Here is a 24,342-nt window from a genome sequence, read left to right on the forward strand (position 1 = left end):
TTGATCTTTGCTCATTTCTAAATATATTATTATTTATTCAACTGAAATACTACATTACATTTTAGACAGAAACAAAACATATATTTAGTGAGATTTACTTGGTCACTGCAAATTGACATGCCACATAAAGACTACACTTCTGCGTTAATCCTCATCATCTCAAAAGCACGAACGTTTACAGCGGACTAATACCTACGATCACAAAGTGACACTGACATAGTACTCTTTATTATACTGTGCTGACAGTGAACAAAAACTGCATCGTTTGTTGATAAGTAGCGACTGTCGCCGTGACATTAATTTTCATTTAATATAGGTAGGTAAAGTCAACTAATCTGAATCCTAGGCCACTGAAGAACCCTTTCACAGTAAAAGCGCCCAGTGACTTCTATAGCAAATAAAGCACGGTGTCAATACGACTGGGTTCTCTGTAGAACCTAGAGTGACCTAGGATTCTAATTGGTTGACTGTACATATTATCAGAGTAACTTTGCGAAACGCAGTTTTGAAGATTTTATGTTCTCTGCCAGACCGCTTATTTCTGTCATCACATACATATGTATCTAGTTTGGTAAAATAGTTCAACATAAATTGACAAAAAATAGCTGAACAGTACTTCTATCCGCTTTATGTGTATGTACCTCTATATCCATGCTCTTAAGATATTAGTTAACAGTTTTTGTTTACTCATGCATTAGATTCGTAGAAAGTAGACTTACAATCACCATGATTTTAACATATTTCCCAACAATGATGTAAACTCCAATATAAAAAATGGCTTTGCACGTGAATGCATCACATAAATAATGTACAAGTTAGAAATGTTTATTTACAAATAACATACTTTAATTTTAAAATCTCAGTCCATTTTTATATAAAAATACATTGATTGATAATTCATTCGTAATATAATAAGAATAACACTCAAACACTTATGAATAACACGTGAGTTAGCACATTAAATATTGTGTACATATATGAAAAACACTGGATTATTGTTGAATTAGCAAGTTTTTATAAGTAGGATATACTAGTTCATGACAATACACGTTATAGCAGCAGTTCCAAGGACTAGACAGACCTTTGTCAATTCTCTATAAAACTATAAGAAACGGTAATTTTGTCTTGTAGAAATTGTGGTTTCTTGTTAAGGATCATTCCTCTAAGTTTTTTCGTAAAAACTAGTATGGTGAAGTGATTTTTTTTTTGCTAACTTCCATGAAACTATATACTTATCTAGACAGTTTTGTTACATAACCTCACAACAAGTACAAAATCAATTGAACTTTGATGATAGAACTTGACAGGTAGGATGGCTTAAAACTTGTAGTGAAGTAAAAATAATCACAACATAAACGGTGTTTAGTACAGGGATGTTCATTTTATAATTGCAAGAGACTAGATTTGGAAGAAAAAAGGACTTAAAATATCACCCGCAAAAGAGAAACTTTAACCTCCAAATCATTACCTCCACCAAACACCATTTAAACAAAAATATATCAGAATGGTGTTAACTACGGGGTAGTAATTTCACCGATTCTTGCTAACCTACCTCAAAAAAAAATATCAACAATATACCTGTCCTGTTTTCTACTAATCATTGATGTATGACTATTTTTCGCCCTTTATTTTAAAGGGACAATACAGACCACATTTCTACTTTAGTCTAAATACATACATACCTGGTTACGTACAAATTAAAATGTTTTTGGATTTTGCTATTAAATTACGTAATGTTTACACAATAACTTACTTATACCTACGAGTTCAGTTATGGTATGTTAGACGTCGGTGATATAATGTACCTATTTACACACATTATGCGTACTTTTATACGAGATGCTTGATTGCGCACCAGTATTTAGTGAGGCCGATCGTTCTGGGTGGCTTATTTATTAAACATGATTTCAGTGGTGATACCAAACCTATACTATTTAGTATTTAAGGTAAATACAAATACTAGTATTATGTAAATTACCACGATAACATTTTCTGAAGCTACACCAAGCATAAGTTAGAAATACTGCACATAATAGACAATATTATACATAATGCGTCATATGTTATGTCCAACTAGTTTTCAATAACACTACAATCAATATATCTCTACGTAACATTAAATATGTGTGATTGTACAACAAAATGTGTTAAAGCAAGTTTCATCATGATTATATTTTAAATATTACTCTGTATATTTCAAATATTAACAATTACTCAGTATATACAATCATTTTATGAACGATTTTGAGAACTCAGTATGAAATCATACAAAGGAAAAGTCCCGACGAAAAGATAAAAAATATATTTAAAACTCCTTAATTTATTTAAAAAATTCAGTAGGCAACTTAAAAACAATTATACAACATAATTTTACGTTAAAATATAAAGATTTTATAATGTCCCTAACTAAATATAAAAAACAATACTATGTGCATCCCGCATATCTTCTTATCGGAAGGAACATTTTCATGCCGAGGCAGGAAAAAGATATATCTCATTTTTATACGCACAAAATTTACAAATATGACGTTTACACGAAAATATAACATTTGGAAAATATTAATTAGATCAGCAAATTATATACACACATTGATTGGACTAAATGTACATAATATAAATTGTTCTATTAAATAAAATGTTTGACTTAAAATATAAATATATTTAAATTTACTACTCCTACAAACTACAGAAAATAATAAAATAATAATAAAATACCAAAATGTAAATAAAGGGAACCATTTTGGAGACCGCCAGTTGGATTTCTCGATATATTTGTCTCCATAAAGGTTTCTATTCATATAGCTTGCCCATTTAAAACATACGCTGTTGCATACAATAATGTGCATGTATACATCCAACAACGCCTACGAGTGCCAAGAGAGGTATCCGAAATTAAATACTCCAATAATGTTGCACAAACACGGTAACTATGCGCGTGCTCGGTAAAACAAGAATAAAAAAGTAAAAAAAAAACTAGTTACCTACGCTAAAGTGGCAAAAAATTGAATTCTTGTGGACTCCCATTGCCTAAAATAATGCCACCATTGGCCAAAGCTAATGTTTTGTTTGACATATGTATATGTTTTATAATATCAGATAGTGTCGATTAAATTACCTTACACCTTGCTGCTATGTGAACCCATTATTCCTTATTTTCATCAACATTAACCTACTTTTCTAAATATGGCTTATGCTCGCAGATCATACGTTGTTGGCGTGTCGGTTTATACTAAGTTGAATTAATTGAATAAAACAGAATTAGGATCTTCGTTGTCCATCTGTTTCACGTGGCGTAGGACGTCCTTCTTCGTGATTACGCCTAGCAACCGCCTGTAACAAAGTATTTATTGCGAATAATTGTAATCTGAGCACTGATACAACCGGACCGGAGCGAGTAGGGGAGAGTGAAGCGTTGGGGCCCTTTTACACGGCGCGAGAGCTTGCATGCGAGTGTCACATTCCTTTACGATATTAAATTTGATATGATCATATTCAATTGGAACAGAGTCGCATTTGTTTTGTTTCGTTAAATTTTCAAACACACTAAAGGTTCATATTTCAGTGGCAAATTCTGGATTTTTCATTTATATGGCTGGGCCTTAGGAGGATCTGGACGATAGAAGAAGGTACGGTGGCCTAGACGGCGTTACACCTTTGGGGGACGCTCGGCTAGATGGCGCTAATATTAATATTTGACATTTTAACACATATCAAGCTAAGAATATGGGCTAAATTGTCAAAAGTGAGGATTAAAAGTTTTAAGCTTGTGTCGAGAGATGGCAGTCTATGCACTGGGATTACATAGTTTAATTTGATAGTAACTCTATAATACTTGATCCTCTTTGGTTCTAACTGACCCGTTATGCGTGACGAGCGTCTGGCGCAGGCCGAGCTTGCGGAACATGTCGACGACGGTCTCCATGGGCGTCTGGTCGGTGACGGTGATGGGCGCCATGTCGAGGATGCGGTGCAGGCTGAGCGGCGGCGGCGCGTGCGCGTGCCCGCCGCCCGGCGCGCCCGCCGGCCCGTTGCCCGCGAACATCACCAGCGACTGGCCCGTGATGCCCTCCATCATGCCGGGCGCCGCCCGGCATAGATAGAGAGTATTATACTGTGTGCGCCCGCCGGCCAGAAGTTTTGTTGCCCGCGAACATCACCAGCGACTGGCCCGTGATGCCCTCCATCATGCGCCGGGCGTTGGCTAACACAACAAATAATATGCATCAATGTAGGCTCACGATTGTCTCTGGATTTCAGACATAGATAGAGAGTATTATACTGTGTGTATCTTACTGTAGTACTATACACCCTAATGAAGGGATTGAGCAGATTTTGTTTTTACTAACAAGTTTTCGTCTATATGCATATTTAATACAAGTTTAACTTTTAGTATAAAAATTACAGGTTCTTTAAACAATGCTGTATCAGTTATTGTCAAAAACGATTTTCAGTGAAATCTAAAGCCACCACTTTCCGCTAAACCGTTACTCGGATACTGGAAACAATAAAGTAGAACCTTAATTAACCAAAAACCAAAGTTATTCTCATAGAAAATACTTTAATTTGTATTTTTAAGTAGTCTAAAAGTTTAATCATTATACTATATAAACTTGAAATAAATGTTATATACAAAGAAAAAGTGACCAAGGCCTCCAAGAGTCCCGAGCTGGAGTCGGACCACCTCCTTTTATCGGCTATCGGGTCACGAAGGCAACCCGAGCTGGAGTCGGACCACCTCCTTTTATCGGCTATCGGGTCACGAAGGCAACCCGAGCTGGAGTCGGACCACCTCCTTTTATCGGCTATCGGGTCACGAAGGCAAGGCTCGAAAATTACAAATATATGACAATTTCCGAAGGCTCGTGGCGCCCTAGTATATAAGTATATTGTAGTAATCAAATCAAATAAAATCTAACATCTTTAAATCAAATATTAAGAAGTTGCTATTAGGTACAAAGCCTGAATGAAAAATTACCCTCGCATTTTTAAAATAGTTACTGAACTGATTAATTAAAGGGTGCTTGGTCCCTTTCTCACATATACATAAGTCAACATGACAGATAGGGACAGCGATTTTTTGGCTAATTCAGGTTTTTAAAGCATTAATGAAAAGCGCCATTAGTAATTGATAAGATATTATTATCTATTAACACTAGAATAAGTCTTTTAATATAATTTAAGGTACTAACTTTGAAAATGAGTGCTTCATTTCGCCGTTAAACGTAAGTTTCGCGAAAAAACTAGAAACTGTATAACTGTAATCTTTGTTTTCAATAAATAAAAAATATATAAATCGTCTCATACCCATAGCGAGGTTGAGATCCCTGCGCAGCACGAAGCCCACGAGGTACTGCGACTCCTTGGAGACGACGACGGGGTAGCCGTTGTGCTCCGTCTCCTTCAGCAGCGCCTCCACGTCGTCCACCGTCATCGAGTCCTGCGTGATCACCGACAGCGACTCGTTGCGCCTGCGGCATCATACAAACGTGTTTACATTGTGTTTCGCATCATAAACCAAGGTGCTGTACCATAAATATATAATTAATGTAATGTATGTTCTTACACGAATAAATCGATAGCCATGACAATATTTTATCATTAAGAAGTAAGGTCAATACGGGTAAGGGCCTGGTCTTCACGTTGGGTCTGTTTAAACCAATGATCAGTGTTTATTGAGAGTTCATACATTTACATATGAACTCACAAAAACACCTGTCTCAATGAGTAAAAAGGTCAAATGTGAATGCCAGACACACTTCACCTTATGACACACTTACCCGTATTGTTCTTAGTACGAATTACAGATTTAAAATCTGAGATACAACTTATAAAAGACTAAAAATAATGAGCCATTTGCCCCAGGGTACAAAATGTTGTAATACCAGGATCCCGACTATCGGGTCGTCCGGACGCAACATCGGCACCGAATGTGTTTGTGTTTCCCAAAACCTACCGACGCGCAACCGGCTCTTGCCGACTAAAAATCGCTCGTTATAATGAAGAAGCTTACGTGGCGTCGTCGACCTTCGCTCGCTTCGCCCGCGTACTAATCTAATCGTGTTTTCCTATACAAACTTTGGACCCCCATTTCACCCCCTTAAGAGGTGAATTTTGAAAAATCCTGTCTTAGTGCTTCTCTACACCTTATAAGGAACCTACGTGCCAAATTTGGAATCTCTAGGACCAGCGGTTTCAGCTGAGCGTTGATATGTCAGTCAGTCAGTTACTTCTTTTATTATACGCATATTCATACAGGTCAATTCACAAGAGCTGGCACGAATGGAACGAATGTTTGAATGAAAATATGCATGTGTGTGACAGATTAACCAATAAAATGGTGGCTCTTGACAGTTACGACTGTATACCAATACAGGTGTCACTCACACAATCAAAGTTTCGTTCATTTCATTCGTGCCAGCTTTCGTGAATCGACCTGTACTAATGAGCGATTCTTGGTCGTCGAAAGTCAATTCCACGTCGATGGGTTTGGGGAGATCCTTAATGATGTGTGTGTGTGGTGTTACTTGGGCTGCATGACGTCGGCGGCGAGCGAGGTGTGCTGGAACTCGTCCTTGCTGTCGAGGAAAGGGTAGCCGTTGAGCGCGATGTGCGCGTCGTAGATGCCCTGCTTGCCGAGCGCGTCGCCCACCCACTTGGACGCCATCGCGGCCGCCATCAGCGGCACGATGTACCGCACGCCGCCCGTCAGCTCGAACATTATCACCACCAGCGACACTGCACCAGTTGCACACACATGTTCAAAACAATCACATCTAATATAACATTATTATGCTGTATCTATATATATTAAAATAATCGATCTTAATCGTGTATAAACTGTATAGAGCAAGGAACAAATAGTAAATTGTGCGACATGGAGCGGATGTTGAATATTGCTAACGAGAGTAAGTTAAAATGCGACATATGTAAAAACATTTAAAAAAATTAAATATTGTATCATGGCATGGTATTGCTCAGTAGAGAGAACGATTTAACTCCCGCTCGCTCCGCGACCAAATAGAACCAATAGAACTATGAGTGTAATAGTGTATGTATGTCAATAGCTGTACAATTTTTGTACATGATCAGTGGATGCCGCATTGCAAAATTAAGAGTCAAAATCTAATTTGTAAAAAAAACTCAATGGGATCACTTAAGTCCAGTGTCGATCACTGTACATTGTATTAAATAATGTGTGTTAGCAGCTACGACGATTTAATACGGGACTGACAAAGCCCTAACAAAAAAGCGGACCCCTGAAATGTATAGGCCTTTTAGGCTTAAACTATATTGCGCTGTTTCGCAGCCTGGAAGTGGACAAAAACATATTTTCCCAATTTTTTTTTTGCGTGTTTTTATCTTTTAAGAACATTTATGACATATTTATTTATTTTAATATAATGATATCACGTCAATACGCATTTTGAATAAAATAAATTTGTAGGAATCATCAGTGTAGGTGGCGCTAAAAAAATGAGGTACGATTCTTAGTATGAAGATCGTAAATCCTATATAAATCATTCTTGGTTAGCAGTGAACCCATAAACAATTCACCTGTCATCCTGGTGACCCCGCCGAGCACGGCGGCCGCGCCCACCATGGCGTACAGGCCGGGCGTTATGCAGTCGTCGCCCGTCGAGCACTCGCCCGAGAAAAGCCAGATCTTCGAGTACTTGTACGCCAGGTACTCCACACCTGTACACACATATCGTCACTACTTTGAAAAACACTTGTAGACAAATCTCTGTACTAGATGGCTCATCCCTGATAACACATTAACTGCATTACGAGCGCAGCTGATAACAAACGTGCCTACCACAGACCAACCCCTTTAGACATCCATTACAAGACGACTCGCGGTCACCAGCCTTACTTGTATTTGCCATGATATAAGCGCGGGCGCTCGCCGTGCCCGATCAGTAACGACCAAGTAACCGACCCGAAAGCAGCTCGTGTTTTTCGCAATAAAAAAATTGAAAAAGGGTATTTTGATGCCTTAAAGATGTCCACCTGTAGTGTGGAAAGGTAACAAGAAGATCAAATTTAAAAACAGACGGTATTACATTCCACAAATAAGTCATATTTATAATTTATTCAGATCCGGCATAGGTCAACTTACAATGGCTACTTACGCGACTCCCTTTTCATCTGGCGCGACTGCCTGCCGTCCTTGAAACGACCAATCGCAGCGCGCTAAACACATTCCCCTCCCGCTCCTCGCGCCCCAAGCACTGGTGATTTGTAGCGCCCACAAAATTTACAATATTGGCACTCTATAGGAGGTTCTCTGTGGGGCCTACGAACAGAGAACCCAACTAACGGATAACTGTCTCAATTTGAAAAATAATCTACTAAATAAATTTTACTGTAGTTTTATGATTTAAATGTTACATAATTAATTTAATTAATTTTATGTGTACCTAAATGAGTTCAACTTCGAAAAAACAATTACAAACATTTGCGTTAAACTAGTAGAAATTAAATGAGGATGGCACTTTCGTCGTATGTCACGTTTTTGACGTAAAATGCTAAACATGATACCAATTATACCATGAAAATGTTAAGTTCAAATTTAATTTATTTCTAATATTTCATGTGGGACTATACATAAATGGGAAAGTATGTGTGTCTGTTTGTCCGTCTTTCACGGCAAAACGATTTTTTAAGTGGATTAGTGGAGATAGTTGAAGGGATGGAGAGTGACATAGGCTACTGTTTGTCTCTTTCTAACCCCCCACTTAAATAGGGGTGGATGTTAGTATGGAGCATTCCGCAATTTTCAAATTTAACGCTAGCGAAGCCGTGGGCAAAAGCTAGTAATATCATATTGGCATTACTGATAATTGTGGGTAGAGTAGAGTAATCAGTCGCTTACCGATTCCGACGATACGTCCGGCGATGGCGCCGAGCGCGAGGCTGGGGATGAAGAGGCCGCAGGGCACCTTGATGCCGAAGGTGAACACCGTCATGACCAGCTTCACCACCAGCGCCAGGAACAGCAGCCAGATGGCCTGGTACACGCCCGGCCCCGCCGCCGCCTTCTCGATGGCTTTGTTCACATCCGTGAAGTTGCGGTTGTAGTCGCTGCAAGTAACACATTCTTCACATTCTACTTAACTATTATTTAACTATTTTGGTCTAATAACAGTAATAGTTATGAGCCTAACTGACACCAAGCGGATTTTATAGATATGAATGATAATGAAGTTCAAGTGACAAATGGACGCGTTCAAGTTATGTTAAGGCCGTGTTGCACGTCTCGCTAGAAGATCAGCGCTGACTGATGGTTAGCACATTATGCTGAGGCGGGACCATTTCGTGGTGAACGATAATTTTATATTATGTTATAATATTTAAATGTGTTTGGTTGTATTGTAATACCTATTTGTAATGTTCACCATGAATAAACTATTTCTATTATATTCTAAGTTGTTACTACGATTTACGGCCGAGCCAAACCGATTGCACATGACACGTGCAGCACGTCGTTATCGTTACACCGGGTACAGGTCGTTTTGACCAAAACTGGCACGAATGGAATGAACAAAACTTTTTTTAAGTGGCACCTGTATACAGTCCTAACTGTCGAGAACCACTCTTTTATTGGTTAATCTCTCACATACATTGATATTTCCATTCACTCATTCGTTCCATTCGTGACAGCTGTTGTAAATTGACCTCTATAGCACGACAAACGCCACGTCATGTCTACGCGGAAGCATCCAGTGTAGGCAGGTCTTTAAGTGAGCTAATAATTCATATAAAATCTGACCAGAAATACAGTTGTAGTTCGAAAAACTTTTCCTTCGTATTTTACGGAAACATTCGTATTTGTCATGCTAGTTCAGATAATGCCATACGTCTTGTACTGAGACTGGCTGAAATAGCATGAAACGTACGTAAATTTCCGAAAAATACAAAGGAAATTCTTTTCACACAACATCTGTATATGACTATTATCAAGAGAGCGCTGCTATTCTCATGTATGCGGTGATAGTTTAGTATAGTATGAAGAAAATAGTTGTATTGAAATTCTGCAACATGGCGCCTGGTCATATATTATTGGTCAGGTTTTACATATGTAACACAAATCAGAATAAAGGTTTGATGCACCCGCGTGCAGAAAGAAAAATAAAGCGACTCAAGTTCATATCGAAATAAGTAAAACACAGTAATATGAGAAAAGGTGATAACTGACCACAGGGGGTCGGAGTTGGAGATGCCGCACTGGTTGAAGAGCAGGTAGATGAGCTGGCTGGTGTTCATGCGCGTGTAGCGGTTGGGGTACGCGATGACGGCCGTCACCAGCGTCACCACCAGCACCTCCGTCACCGGGTACTGGCCCAGCTTCGAGTACTTGCGGTAGCGGCACCAGTACAGGTTCGCCTTTATGAATATCGTCGCGATGCACCCCTGCAACGCACAAAACAAGAACATTACTTAATAAAAAAGATCCACAGCGCAGGTTTCATCATATTAGTGTTCATCCACCTAAAGTTTCGTCAGAAGGAGGTAAAGGTTTTCGTAAATAGAATAAACACTATAGGGACAAATTGACTAAGTCCCACGGCATGCATGACTCGGGAACAAATATCTGTGCTCCTCAATAAATGTCGTTATCTGGGATTAAACTCGAGCCCATTGGCGTCACAGGTGGTCACTACCCAGCAGGTCAGACTGTTCATCAAATTATTTGGAACTACTTTGGTACTTGTACATTTAGAACAACTACAGTCATCCAACATATTATTTTAATTAAGTTGAGCTTATTTAAAGTAAGATAACTTGTTATACTTACTCCTATAATCCCCAGTCCAACGAATGGTATGAGCTCGAAGAATATCCAGGGCTTATTGTACTCCACGAAGAAGAGGACCGAATGTTCGTTGCCGAAGGGATTGATGGAGCGCAAGATGAAAGCTGCTATCAGCGCGCAGAAGAACGAGCGCCACAGTGTTTTCAGGGGGAAATAATATGACACCTGTAAAACAATGTCTTGTTAAACTTAATACCAATTATTTATTAATTTTGACGTTTGTATATTGTGCAGTTTTGGGTTACCTCTTCTAAACTGAAGAGCACTCCCCCAATGGGCGCTCCAAAGGCGACAGACACGCCGGCTGCAGCGGCGGCGGATAGAATCTCACGTTTCTTAGCCTCGTTACGGCCATATTTAGGGAATAAATATGACAATATGTTACCTGAGACACATAACAACAATTTAATATGGTTTATTAAGTCTCACTTGTAATGAAATATCAAACAGGTATAAAATAGGCTAGTTTCCTATACTCAAAATAAAATATTTTATGCAGTGCACGAAATAAAGTACCACATAATTAGAAGAAAAACATGGACAGTAGTTATGTTTATGCATAATTTCTTTTAATAAGTCAAAGAGAAAGATAAGTATAAGTAAATGAATTGACCGTGACGTCACTCCTCAGTATTTCATAGTAATTCCATATTAGCAAATCGTTTTGACAGTTCTTAAAAAGGAGCTGATTTGACTAGTAGGAAACTATAATCAGGTAACACATACCCAAGCAACTCGCGATGTGTACCATGGGCCCTTCCTTGCCGAGACTCAGTCCGGAAGACACGGACAATATTAGGCCCACGACCTTAATGATGAGCGTCCACTTGCCGAGGTAACCTCTGATGATGAAACCACTGAGGATCGTCTTAATTTCAGGAATACCTAAAATAATTACATAAGTTTAGTTTAAATGCAATGTATGAAAATAAAAACAGACATTGGTTCGCGTTTGGTGAAAACCACAGTGATGTCTTTACACATCAAGTTTCTAATTCTCTATAAAAAAAAGTATAAAGTTACATAAAAAACTATGCTATATTTTTTTAAATTGGTTGTAAAGTCAAAGAATTTGATGGAATATAAAGCAACAATGAACTTATTACTGAGCACCCTGTTTGAGTACTGGCAATCTTAACACGTTCACTACCAGACAAAAAATGGCGCACTACGTCAGAAACCAGTCGTAATCTCACTGTGGCAGGAACATAACGCTATGAGACTACCCCAGTTAGGCTCTGCTTTAGGTCTAAAAAGTGCTAGCACACAGAGAGAAATGAGATGCTTAAGACCCTAAGGCCCACTTGCACCAACCACTTAACTCAGGGTTAGTGGGCTGTCATCTGTCAAATTCCACATAAAATGGTGGGTTAATCTACCATTTTCGTTGGTGCAAGTTGCCCTAATAACACAGACTTACCAGAACCACAGGCGTAAGGCGCGAACATGCGGACAAGAGAAGCTGAGAGCGCCGCGAATATCAGGCACCACACTATGTAGAACAGGTAACTGATGATGTAGGCGCCCGGGCCTTCGCGAGAGCCTCCTAGTAACTCGGGCCATGTCACCCACTGAAAGTTGTCTCACTTCAATTATATGGATTACATGTTATATACACCAAATTGTTTTTAAATATCAAAATGCATGGGAACAGATAAAAATGTATCATTTAAAGGTTAGCTATGTAAGGTAGTTTAAAATTGTAAAATTTGGTGCCTACTACATAGCTTATGTAAGGTTTGTAGGCACCAAATTTTATACTTTCATATTTGTGGATGAGTACAGTCACCAACATAGCACAAAAATAAGGGTGCACAAATATCTGACACACTCATATAGCTCTAGCAATAAGATTGTGTCAGATATTTTTGCTATTATCAATTTGTACAGTCACCAGCAATACACAATATATCTGACACAACCTTATTTCTAAAGCTATAAGATCATGTCAGATATTTTGCAGGCTTCTTTTTGTGCTATGTTATTGCTGTTGACTGTACTCATCCACAAATATGAAACTATAAAATTTGGTGCACTAAGTAAGTTACAATATTGGTACCTGTGAACAATTCCCATGATCAAACGTTGTTTCATTGTCCGACCAGCAGCATTGTTCCTGGTTGAACCAGAAGGCCTGCGGGCAGATGCCGAACTTGAGGTCCGTCATCCAGGAGGCGCCGATGTCGATGACGCCGGCCACCACACCCGTGCACACGCCCACCAGCAGCACGCACACCCAGCCCGACCACGCGTCGTGTGCACCCTGCCAAACACATTATAAACCTTGTCACTAGGTTTCATACATTTATTATACTCATAATAACAACCAGAATACGAGAAAGGTTACCTATTTTGGGCCACATTCTTTGACTCCCCAGATACGAACTCCTACAGACCATAATAACGGGCAAAGTGGCTAGAAAAGGGCATTAAGGTCGTAGGAAGAAATCGAAGCTAGTGGCTACGTAATATCCGTGAATGGACTGCAATCGTGGATGCCGATGAGCTTTTCAACCTCGCCAAAGATAGGGCGCAATGTGCGAAGTTGACTGCCAACCATCACTAGTTAGAGAGGCACTTACAGAAGAAGAATAACAACTAGAAACATAGGTATATCGGCTCCAGCAGACTGAGCACAGAAGGCGCGAGACATTATAGCACTGTCATCATCACTTGCTTGCCCTTATCCCATTCACTTGGGGTTGGCGAAGCATGTCTTCCTCTTCAACACATATCTATGTATAACCTGTTGTCTGATCATAAACTTGTTTTTGTTTCATTCATATCATCTCTCACACATTTCTTCCTTCTTTTCCTCTGCCATTACTTCCTTCCATCATGCCGACTCACACTCACTCTGTAGCTGTGTTTACAACCATTCACCACAATTCTGCTACCAGCTACCAAGTCATCAATTAAATTTATTATCAATTGCATATACATATTCACAATAAGTTACATTTATCTTCATACCACATCCATTTACTAAAAAAGAATAGTCGTATAATTACCTTTATTAAATCCCATATTGAGTCTTGTCTTTTCTTGACTATGTATCTGTGGCGCATGCGGTCCCGTGCGATGTCGCGTTGCCAGTCAATGGTGTGGAAGTCGTCATACTGACCGATGCCAGGGATGTCATCATCGCCTACTAATAAAACAGTTACTATAAAGTTTATCTGTTTAATGTCATTCAGGAAGTCAGGAAAGTATACGTTTTTAAGCGTAGTTTTTATTTTAAGCATTATATTACATATTATGTTCAACAAATATTTGTTACATGAGCAACGACATTTGTATTGAACAAATATAGTAAACAAAGCTGAGGGCGTAATTTGATATTAAAGTTAATATAATTTGTCTATATAATTGTGTTAATATTTCTTAGTCATATTTATTTAGAAATCTTTTAACAATCAATAATAAAATTCTAGATTGTCTACTCCATAAGACTTGTAGTTTGTATAATCCATTAGTAAATAAATAACCACACCATAAGACATGTATTTAATCCATATTTATTATACTTAACACTACCAGCTTAAATTTATCAGATAATACATTTCTAAGACAAATTGCAATAACATTGCACCATGAGCTAATGGTCACATGACTACATATAGACAGGTTTAGAGAAATCAACAATTTGACTTTTTTTTTTGTTTCTTGTAGCGAGATCACAATGAGTAAAACGTATGTGTAAGTTAATGATAGGTACGGAAGAAATATTTGCAATGGCAATTACAATAATGTTCTAAAACACTTTATAATGAACATTGAGATGACAAAAAGAATCAGTAGTAAGCAGAATATTTACTTCTTTAATAGGCCATAGTTAGAACTTTTTAGTAAGTACTACTTACCCTGCATTCCAGAAAATATAACTGCGTCCCCTGGAACAATATGTCGAGGCTTAACAATCAAGTAAATCGGGAGAGATACCGGAAAAATACACAGAATACACAACAAACTTCAAACACCTGTACATTTTAAAAATACTTCCTTTTAAGCTTCACGTAAAATTATGTTAATTTAGAGGCAACATAATAAAAACAAAAGATAATCATTATTATTTAAAAATACATACGAACGCAAGTGTCAGTCGATATCGCAACGCAAACGTCGTCGTAACATAAACGTCAAAGTAAACTTTTTAATTTTGGCTATTTGAGTGTTGCCACCTTGGCATAAGTATACCAACAGAGGTGATAGTGATGTGCCTCCACTCAAATGACCCAAATAACGAACGAAATTTTAATTTGGCTAATAACAATAAAAACACACTCAACTTTTCAGCAGAAACAGAAACAGGCGCGAATTTTAAATTTTCTATGGGAAATCAACATATTGTGGTAATGGTAAGGCATATGAATTTATCCACCGTTCTACTTTTGTGTACGCTTTTGAACCTTTACCAAGGATATGTGTATGTAAGGACACACAACAAAAGATTCGACACTACACACCGAGAGAACATATCAAAATCCCACAACTCCCAGATAAACGATGACGACCAGCGGCCAGACCGGCCTAGCGCGTAGTGACCCTGCCTGCTAAGCCGCGGTCCTGGGTTCGAATTCGAATCCCGATAAGGGCATTTGTTTGTGTGAAAAACACAGATATTTGTTCCTGAGTCATGGATGTTTTCTATGTATTTATGTATGTATTTATCTATATAAGCACGTTTATCGTCGCCTAGCACCCATAGTACAAGCTTTGCTTAGTTTGGGGCTAGGTTGATCTGTGTATGTGTAAGGTGTCCCCCAATATTTATTTATAAACCATTTTTTTGTAAAGAAAGAGAACCTACTCCTATACTTTTACATTGTACCTAGTGACGATATGTTAACATTAAATGTCTAATCTGTATGAGCTCCTAATCCTAATCTAACTATATACTATAGACCGAGGCAGTGCAAATAACAACCACCCCCCTCTGAGTCTAAGATCTCTCTAATTGCTACCCCAAGGCTAGGCTAAGGCTTGAGTGGACGCTCGGTGCGGAGTGCGGAGCGTTCGGCGGGGTGTGCGAGAGCGTTCATACAGCGTCGACTCTGGAGACTCGTATGAGCTTCCATTGTTTGACAAGCACGCCGCACTCCCCGCCCCCTGCACGCCCAGTACGATCGTGCACTCAGGCCTTGCACTTAGTGTTATGATTGCAAGTTTTTGGAATTACTATAGCAATAGCAATAACAATAGTCCGCATACGCATATCTCTATCTCTTCAAAAATCCATTATGGATACATCATTATTAAATAAAACCATTTTTTTTGCTTAATCTACAACAAAATAATGGCTTATCTTAAGCCATCTGATAGAACAAGGATAAAATAAAAAACACACAATTTTTTTGAGTGAAACAATTGTATACCTACTTAACTTCCATTCGTAATAAATATTGTAATCAGTCAGTACATTGACAGTGTTTTGGTTTCAAACTTTGAAGTGTATTATTCTAGACTACTTAAATACTATGACATTCATGTTCAATTGTCCTTGGACAAGATTGCGTTGGCAATAAGCGCACATGGTATATATCTATATAAGGATACGTATTACCTACATTCTGGACCCCGTTCCGCAACCAGTGGCTCGGTGTCTTCCTCAATTAATTGTCTAGATTCCATTTGGACTACCCACTCCGTAACATGTCGAAAACACAAGCACTAATCATTTAGGTCTTAGCCTTACTGACTGGTTATCTTATCTAGCCCGAAACTTCGATATTGATAGTGAAGTGAAGGTTCTCAGTATAAATATTGGTGTGAAGATTTGTTTACTGGTATAGTGGTATTTAATAGTGTTAATGACATTCAAACTCTATATCGAACCAATGCTTACCGGTGGATTCGCCAAAATATTGAGCAATGCAAGCTACAACAGAAAACAAGAGTTTTCAAAAATCATGTAGCGCCATAAATACTTTAAGTTTAAATATATTTACGACTAGGGAACAAATCAGATTATTTTATTGAATATTTTTGATTTGTTCTTTTTTCAAGTAGTCAGACTACTATATAAATTATAAATTGAAATAGATATCGAGATATTTCTTTCGTGTATGATATCCTTTTCAATTTATAATTTAAATATATTTGTTGCATAAATATATACGTTAAATAGTAGGCAGTTAAAATTGCTTCATCACAATGTGGATATATTATTAATCATCATCCTCATCCCGGCATTTGCCACGGCTCATGGGAGCTTGGATTCCGCTTTATTATCATAGATTAAAATAATTTAGCCTTTTATCAGAGGACCATTTTGTGTCAAATTGATGGCTCACGTGGCCAGTAAAGTGAAAAGCCGGTACCGAGACTCATGAAGGGAATAAACGGTGTATTTACAGTTGGGCGTATTGTCCGGGTGGTTGGTGCGGCCGCCGTGCTCGTACAGTTGAAACGTGCCGTGGCTGGTGGGCGCGCTGTCGCCGGGGGACGGCCGCGTCGCCGCGATCTCTACCAGCTCGTCGGCGCCGCTCGCGCCCAGCCCGGCCCCATTCCTGCCGCCCGACCCCTGCCACAACATACAATCTGTTAAGCCCGACACACACGATACGAGTCACGAGCATTATGAACACATCATTCATTTTTATTAGCACTTGATAGAGAGTGGTGGATTTGCCTCTGCGACAACTCTATTTGATTTGGCACACATTTTGTTTCCAAATTCCCACCAAAGACAATGTAGGTTAGGTACGAGATTTCCTATCGTCTAACCCAAACACTTTGGTCACATACTTACCTGTCTTTATCACCAGATATCATCTAATATGGCAACTGACATACGATTTACACGTGTATATAAATATTATAGGACACTCTTACACAGATTGTCTAAGCCCCACGGTAAGATCAAGAATACTTGGGTACCCAGACAACGATATACACCCTGTTTTTATTGAATTCCGTTAACTTTAAGGGAATGTTCTTTAGGTCAAATACAATTAATTTCTCTAAGAAACTAGCGTCCTAACTCTTACAGTTATCAAATTATTAAAAAATACTGAACACGTGTGTGGCATCCCTTACCACTTCCTTATGTTATTTGTTTTGACCGTCAGACACTTGACACTGACTTTAATGTTATGATTAAGGTCCTCTCAAAATAATTAATGCATTTATTATGTATGGAAAGAAAAAAAAAAATTTTCGAATTTAACGAAAAGCGATATACAGGGTGGTTCCTGATGATTAACCTAACCGCGTGTCGAATTAAACGGAAATCAATAAAAACACGGTGTATACATATACATATAAAACATCCTTGCCTAAGGAACAAATACTGCTCATCACACAAATAAATGCCCTTACCGGAATTCAAACCCCGGACCGCGGCTTAGCACGCGTGGTCACTAACCAATAGACCGGAGCGGTCGTCAAATTCTCAGCTTAATATTATTAATATTAAACTAGGCTGGCTATGCATTGCTTAGCGCCCATAATTACCTACGATAAATTACAATAAACTACTAATGAGTAATTTTAAGTAAGTACTAAGATAGAGATAACGTGTAAAAGCACCTCTCAGAGGTCATGAATTTTTATTACACAAATGACACAGTTCACACGAGAATGCAATTTAGTCACAATGGCGCATCAGCATAAACGCACAAATGCAGGTTAATTTGACAACAACAAAACTATAGAAGTTAAAAGCCGGCGATCACTTACTTCAATTTTCGTAAGCCCGACCCTTCACAATCAGTTAAATATTGTTAGTTTCTATAACACATTAATACTATAGTACAGCTATATGTAGGTACACAGTCACCAAAAAGGCGATGCATATAACGCTATTTCCTTGAATGAAAAGCGGGGGCGGGAAAAATCAATAACCCCTCCAAGCGCCGCGCGGCCCTCGCCAATATCTTACTACAAACTTATTTCGATGTTATTGCACAGTGTAGGCACAAAAATCATTTTATAAATACTATTCTTCCACCCGACTATTTATTCATATACTACGTTGTTACTTAAAGTTCATAATTTAATTTATTATCGTTTATCGTTACATTCTTTCCAAAAAGAGGAAAATATACACCATACACCCATTAAATTTGTACCTATAGTTTCTATAATAGTATAATACCAAGTTGATAATCTTGTGTCATGTAACAAACTAACAAAAGACGATTTTAAAAGTATATATGAATTGTATAGGTACTATTACACTTTTCTAGACATAAAAATTGTATGTTATCATTAATGAAGGTATGCTATTACTCAGAATCTTGAGTTTTTTTAATAACATTCAACAATGTATGTGACTATGTATATATTACGTATGTAGGTAAGGCTAGTACGGTACAAATCTTGCAAGTTCAATTTCACCTAATACGACCAGTATTCCGATAAAGCGGATATACTCGTATCGCAAACGTTTGTAAACCGATTGACAATGCAATGATATCGAGTTGATACTTTGGTAAACCAACGTAACCTGCAACGTAACGTAGCGTAGTGCGTATTTTAAATTGTCCCGATAAATTTATAGTGTGGAAAGAAAAATGCAGTTCATGAACTAATTAAAGAAAAAAGTGGTTTAAAGATTGGTATACCCATTCCAATACCATTTTTCACAGACCTGGCGCGCAAAGTCTGAGAGATTGTAGAAATGAAAACATATGACGATTTTCGGGACACTCTTTCTTTCATCCCTGGTAGTTCAATCGTGCTCGTACTAACAGCCGCGTACGACACTGTGCGGCGACAGGGCCTTCTGTACAAGCTCCTTATAATAGTGCCCTGCATTAAGATCTACAGGCTCTTGGAAAACGCACTTAGCAACAGATCATTCCAGGTTCACCTAGGTGGGACTAAAAGCTCCGTCAGAATACTCAATAACGGCCTCCCCCAGGGATCTGTACTTGCACCACTCCTGTTCAACTTGTACATTCACGACCTGCCTAACACCACCTCACGGAAATTTGCTTATGCCGACGACCTTGCACTAGTGACACAAGAAGGTAGCATGGAAACGGGAGAAGCTACGCTGAAAAAGGACTTGAGCCTGCTAGACGACTATCTCTCCAGATGGCGACTGTGCCCCAGCACTTCTAAGACAGGTGTCCTGCTTTCACCTGTGCAACAAAGAAGCTGGGAAGGAGTTTTTAGAGGCAAATCTCTCCGCCACAACTTCTTTCCTAAATACCTTGGAGTCACCTTGGATAGAAGTCTCAACTTTAAGGTTAGCTTTAAGCATTTAAATAACCTAGCCGCAAAACTGAAGACCCACAACAGCATCCTTCAAAAGCTAACTGGGACCACCTGGGGCGCTAATGCAGCTACGCTCCGAACGACGGCGCTTGCCCTTGTATACTCCACAGGCTCCACAGCCGAATACTGTTCACCGGCGTGGTTAAATAGCACCCACACCTCCACAGTCGATACCCAGCTGAACCACACGATGCGGCTTATTAGCGGCTGCCTTAAACCAACGCCCACGCACTGGCTGCCGGCACTCAGCCATATCCCACCGCCAAGCATCCGACGCGAAAACTGCCTCGATCGAGAAATCTCGAAGATCCGCACGAACACATGCTTGCCTATTCACGAGGACCTCAACGCGCTCAAGACCCTCAGGCTGAAATCTCGCAAACCCCCAGCATTAAAATACCATTTGTTCGACCCACAAAATAACACATTACAGGTATGGACAGCAGAATGGGACTCGAGGTCTATGCCTACGGACCTTTTTGAGCTACAAGCTGGGATCCGGCCAGTGGGATTTAAGGAACCTCGACGACTTTGGTGTCGGTTGAATCGAATTAGGACAGGCGTCGGTAACTGCGCATCGCTGTGGTGTAAATGGGGGTAGCGCGAGTCATCGGAATGCCAATGTGGCGACCCGGATCAGACAGTACACCACATTGTCTTTGAGTGTCCCATCACCAAATTTAGCGGAGAATTGGCAGATCCTAAGACCCTGTCGACGACTGCAATCAAATATCTGCAGTCTGACTTTTTAAACATTTAAAAGTAGAGAAACGATATATGCCATACGATAAATAATAATAAATCGAGCTCGTTAGACGGTGCTTACTAGTCTTAGGCATCTTCATAACATAGTGTGGTCATCTATGGGGCATATGTATACGGTTGGCATATTGGCTATAAGCTATAAGGCACCTAGCTTTGAGTAATAGAACCGAACAGATATCGACTATGTTGTATTCGTGTATCTCGTAAATACCGGGCTAAATAAACTGCTTGATTTGACCACTTGTGTCATGCAAGTAGTGCTTACGTGCTTAGTCGCTACACAATCACATACCTCTGCCACGATATGCGTTACAATATTATTTCCGATTTCATTTAGTTGATCTTATTCTTTAAATTATTTCTGTTAAAAAAATTGCAAATGTGTTGAGTGTGTGAGTCACCGTGTGGTGAAGCGATAAGAATTTCACCATCCCTATTCTTTCTGACGATGTCACAGAAGTCGACTGTGGGATATGGGTTCAATTGCGGCGTGGGCGATGGGCGCGGGCATCTTATTTATTTCAAAGAGTCATATTTCTCGGAAGTAAACAACAATTTAAACCTTAAATCGTAATACTAATGACGTGATTTTTACGGCGTGTATGTACCCATTAAATAATCTTACTATGCCTGGAACAGGGTAAAACTTAAAACTATTAACAAAATCAACCATGCAGTCTGCAAGTCCCTCAATGCAGTTATTGGTTATACACAGGGTATTCAAATTTTGAAAAAAACCCCCGACCGCGACGTAGTGGACCGATTTTCATGAAACATGGCTAAGAACACTCCCGACTAACTCAGCTTTCAGACAAAAAAAACTAATCTAAATCGGTTCATCCTTTCGGGAGCTACGATGCCACAGACAGACACACACACAGACAGACAGACAGACAATGCAACTTCCTTATCAGTTTTGGAAATATGAAGAGAGCCTTTATTTAACAGTTGGTGTGGTGAAAATAATAAAATACTTATATTAGTAGTAAACAAGGATTTGGCCTGATGGTAAGCAGCCACCACAGTCTTTGTATGCCTGCAACTGCAAATGCATATTGCTTACCTCTGAATTTGGTTTCTGACCTAGTACATCAAGATGCCCCATAGGTTTACATTAAGTTTATAGATATAAGGATATGATAATTAACAACAGACTACATACATATCATATCCCGAATCCCAGTAAGGGCATTTTGTGTGTGATGAGCACAGATATTTGTTCCTGAGTCATGGATGTTTTCTATGTATATAAGTGGAGACCATGGCTTATGACCGCGTTCAATGGAGACACGCTACTTGTGGTCGCGATCCTCAGCATTGAGGGAACGAGGAAGAAGATGTATATAAGTATTTGTCTGAGTATCTGCAACACAAGCCATCTTGAGCTTACTGTGGGACAGTCAATCTGTATAAGAATCTCCTATAATTTTTATTTAATTATTTATTTTATTTCTTATATTAGGTACATATTAATTGTACGATTAGGAAATAATAGAAAATGTTTGTTTTTAACACAAAACAGCCTAAGTACAAAAGCAAACTTGGAACTTGGAATCATAAATTATTTGCCATATTTAAGGGACCTATTAGGCTTGTGTCGTTCACGAACTATGAACTGTTAGGAATAAAATCCCATCAATGACCGAAATGAACTGAATCTTTCCGTGGTCTGAGAATCGGTCTTTGCTCATTTAGTTCAGTATAGGATCGGCGAGCGCGAGCGGTTTGGATCGAGAACGAATGTGTGACTGCGCCGACCGAGAGCGAGAGCTACTTAGCAGAGCAACAAAAAAAGTCAAGTTTTCATATTAAACTTCGGTTACTTACAACCTTTCGGCCCGGAATGTTACTATCTGTGGACTATTTGTATAATTTTGACACTATTTGGTCCCATTCGTTCTGATCTTTCCGACCGCAGTGGTCGCTGGTCTGGCTGAACTAAATGAGCAAAAGACCTAAAAGAGCGAACTAGTTCATGGGAGCGATTGAACGAGATCGGAGCGCTCCGATCAACGAACGAAACGGCACAAGCCTAGGACCTATAATCTGATCTTAATGGCTGGCAACACATAACTCCTGGCGGCTGCCTACCGTAATATATATATATAATAGAGGAAGCAAACTAGCAGACACCTGATGGGAAGCATTTGCCACAGGCGGTAGACAGCCGCAACACCAGTAATTTTTTTTTTAATTTATTTCATGACCATGGCCGCAACACCAGAGGAGTTATGTGTTGCCAGCCATTAAGATCAGAGTATAGGTCCCTTAAATATGGCTCCACTATATTTACTATAAATTTATTCTTAATTTAATTGCCTGCCCGTTTTCGATAATATTTCAATTAATTGCGTTAATTCCACTGATTCCTAGACTATTACATTCATTTTAATAAATAATATCTGTCAAAAAGGCATTATATAAAAATGTTACCTTTTTGTAGACAGACTGATATGTTGTGCTCATTTTCGGTGTTGTAGACTTCAAAGGAAATTTTTCCATGACTGTCTCTGAAAAAAATATTGCATAAAAATTATAATAACAAGTACCTAAATTTATTTATAAAATTTATGAACAATTTATTGATTTCTCCTTTACCTAACAATATAAGAGTACAGTAACGCCCCTTTAAGGTAATGATCACTTTACCAATAACATATATCGTTTAACTTATCAACCTGACAAGTATCAATTGTAGGCTAAGCTCTGAGGATTTCAAAATGTAATACAGAAATATAAACTGGACACGCAAAAAATATGTAAAGGAAATCATAAAGTAGATACCTCTTACACGCCTATTGCTGTTGCATCATTTCAAAGCCAGCAAAGGCATAAATATTTCCCTCAATTATTCATTCATTTGTATTTTAATTGAATTATCCTAATATCCCAGGTTTAAACAAATAATTTCCTATTTTTTCCACACTCGAAGAATTAGCTCTGTGATGCCAAAATAGTGACGACAGCGACAGTCAAACAAATGTCAAATCGCGTTTCGGTTTCCTCGAATTTCATCCACCGTGAATTATAAAATAAAAAAAATTAAATGATAAATTAAATATAAATGAAATCTTAGCAGTACATATGACACAATTTCTCATGAAGTTTATTCTTCCATTTATAATAGCTAGCAAATACTATATACTATAATAATACGTGCAGCTTCTGACGTTTCCCATACAATTGAGCGGCAACAATTTTACTAGCGCCATCTAGCGGTTCGAGTTGATCAAAGTAGTTGTTCAGACTTTTATTTGAGTAAATTAAAATAGAAAATGCTATTACTTGATCTACTTTAACATTTTTAGACGGAATAAAACAAAAAAATAAGAATTTGTAATTTTTTTTATTTTATGCTGTATGAAACTAAACTATTTTGATCAACTCATGCCGCTAGGAGCGCTAGTGTGCCTGTTGCCAACTTTGGCACCGAGCTGCACGTATTAACTCGTAGAGTTTACATAGTATTTGTAGCTATACTCTGTCAAACAAGTCTGTCAGTAAATAAGAACAAAGAAAACTATAGGTATCCTTTT

The 24,342-nt window shown here is 38.6% G+C and overlaps 1 protein-coding gene across 8 annotated transcripts; it reads right to left on the reverse strand.

The window, feature by feature from the left end:
• LOC125240898 (H(+)/Cl(-) exchange transporter 3) lies at positions 1 to 23,762 on the reverse strand. Of its 8 annotated transcripts, none has more exons than XM_048149058.1 (19): positions 23,591 to 23,762; positions 23,240 to 23,316; positions 17,171 to 17,339; positions 16,662 to 16,694; positions 14,680 to 14,709; positions 13,828 to 13,964; positions 12,876 to 13,079; positions 12,237 to 12,387; positions 11,543 to 11,701; positions 11,062 to 11,201; positions 10,799 to 10,981; positions 10,199 to 10,413; positions 8,876 to 9,084; positions 7,555 to 7,695; positions 6,525 to 6,735; positions 5,305 to 5,468; positions 4,158 to 4,201; positions 3,858 to 4,045; positions 1 to 3,330 (listed from the first exon to the last, which is right to left on the reverse strand). In XM_048149058.1, exons 2-19 carry the CDS (start codon positions 23,306 to 23,308, stop codon positions 3,240 to 3,242), a joined length of 2,538 nt encoding a protein of 845 aa, XP_048005015.1. In that variant the 5' UTR covers positions 23,309 to 23,316; positions 23,591 to 23,762; the 3' UTR covers positions 1 to 3,239. The 8 variants fall into 8 exon arrangements, 7 of the variants coding, with proteins under 7 accessions (XP_048005015.1, XP_048005014.1, XP_048005017.1 ...); XM_048149057.1 differs by having other exon boundaries at positions 13,828 to 13,967; XM_048149060.1 differs by lacking the exon at positions 16,662 to 16,694.
• Between the last annotated feature and the right edge of the window lie 580 nt (positions 23,763 to 24,342).

Source organism: Leguminivora glycinivorella, chromosome Z (assembly GCF_023078275.1).
Source record: "Leguminivora glycinivorella isolate SPB_JAAS2020 chromosome Z, LegGlyc_1.1, whole genome shotgun sequence".
Lineage (NCBI taxonomy): Eukaryota > Metazoa > Arthropoda > Insecta > Lepidoptera > Tortricidae > Leguminivora > Leguminivora glycinivorella.

What these genes read in the sequence shown, in the direction of transcription:
- LOC125240898 (XM_048149057.1), bottom strand. Translation starts at nt 23,308, where the DNA reads ATGGAAAAATTTCCTTTGAAGTCTACAACACCGAAAATGAGCACAACA. An exon ending in CAATATGGGATTTAATAAAG is followed by an intron (nt 13,080 to 13,827) that starts GTAATTATACGA and finishes TGTGTTTGGCAG; the next exon opens with GGTGCACACGACGCGTGGTC. An exon ending in TGCTCTTCAGTTTAGAAGAG is followed by an intron (nt 10,982 to 11,061) that starts GTAACCCAAAAC and finishes ATTGTTTTACAG; the next exon opens with GTGTCATATTATTTCCCCCT.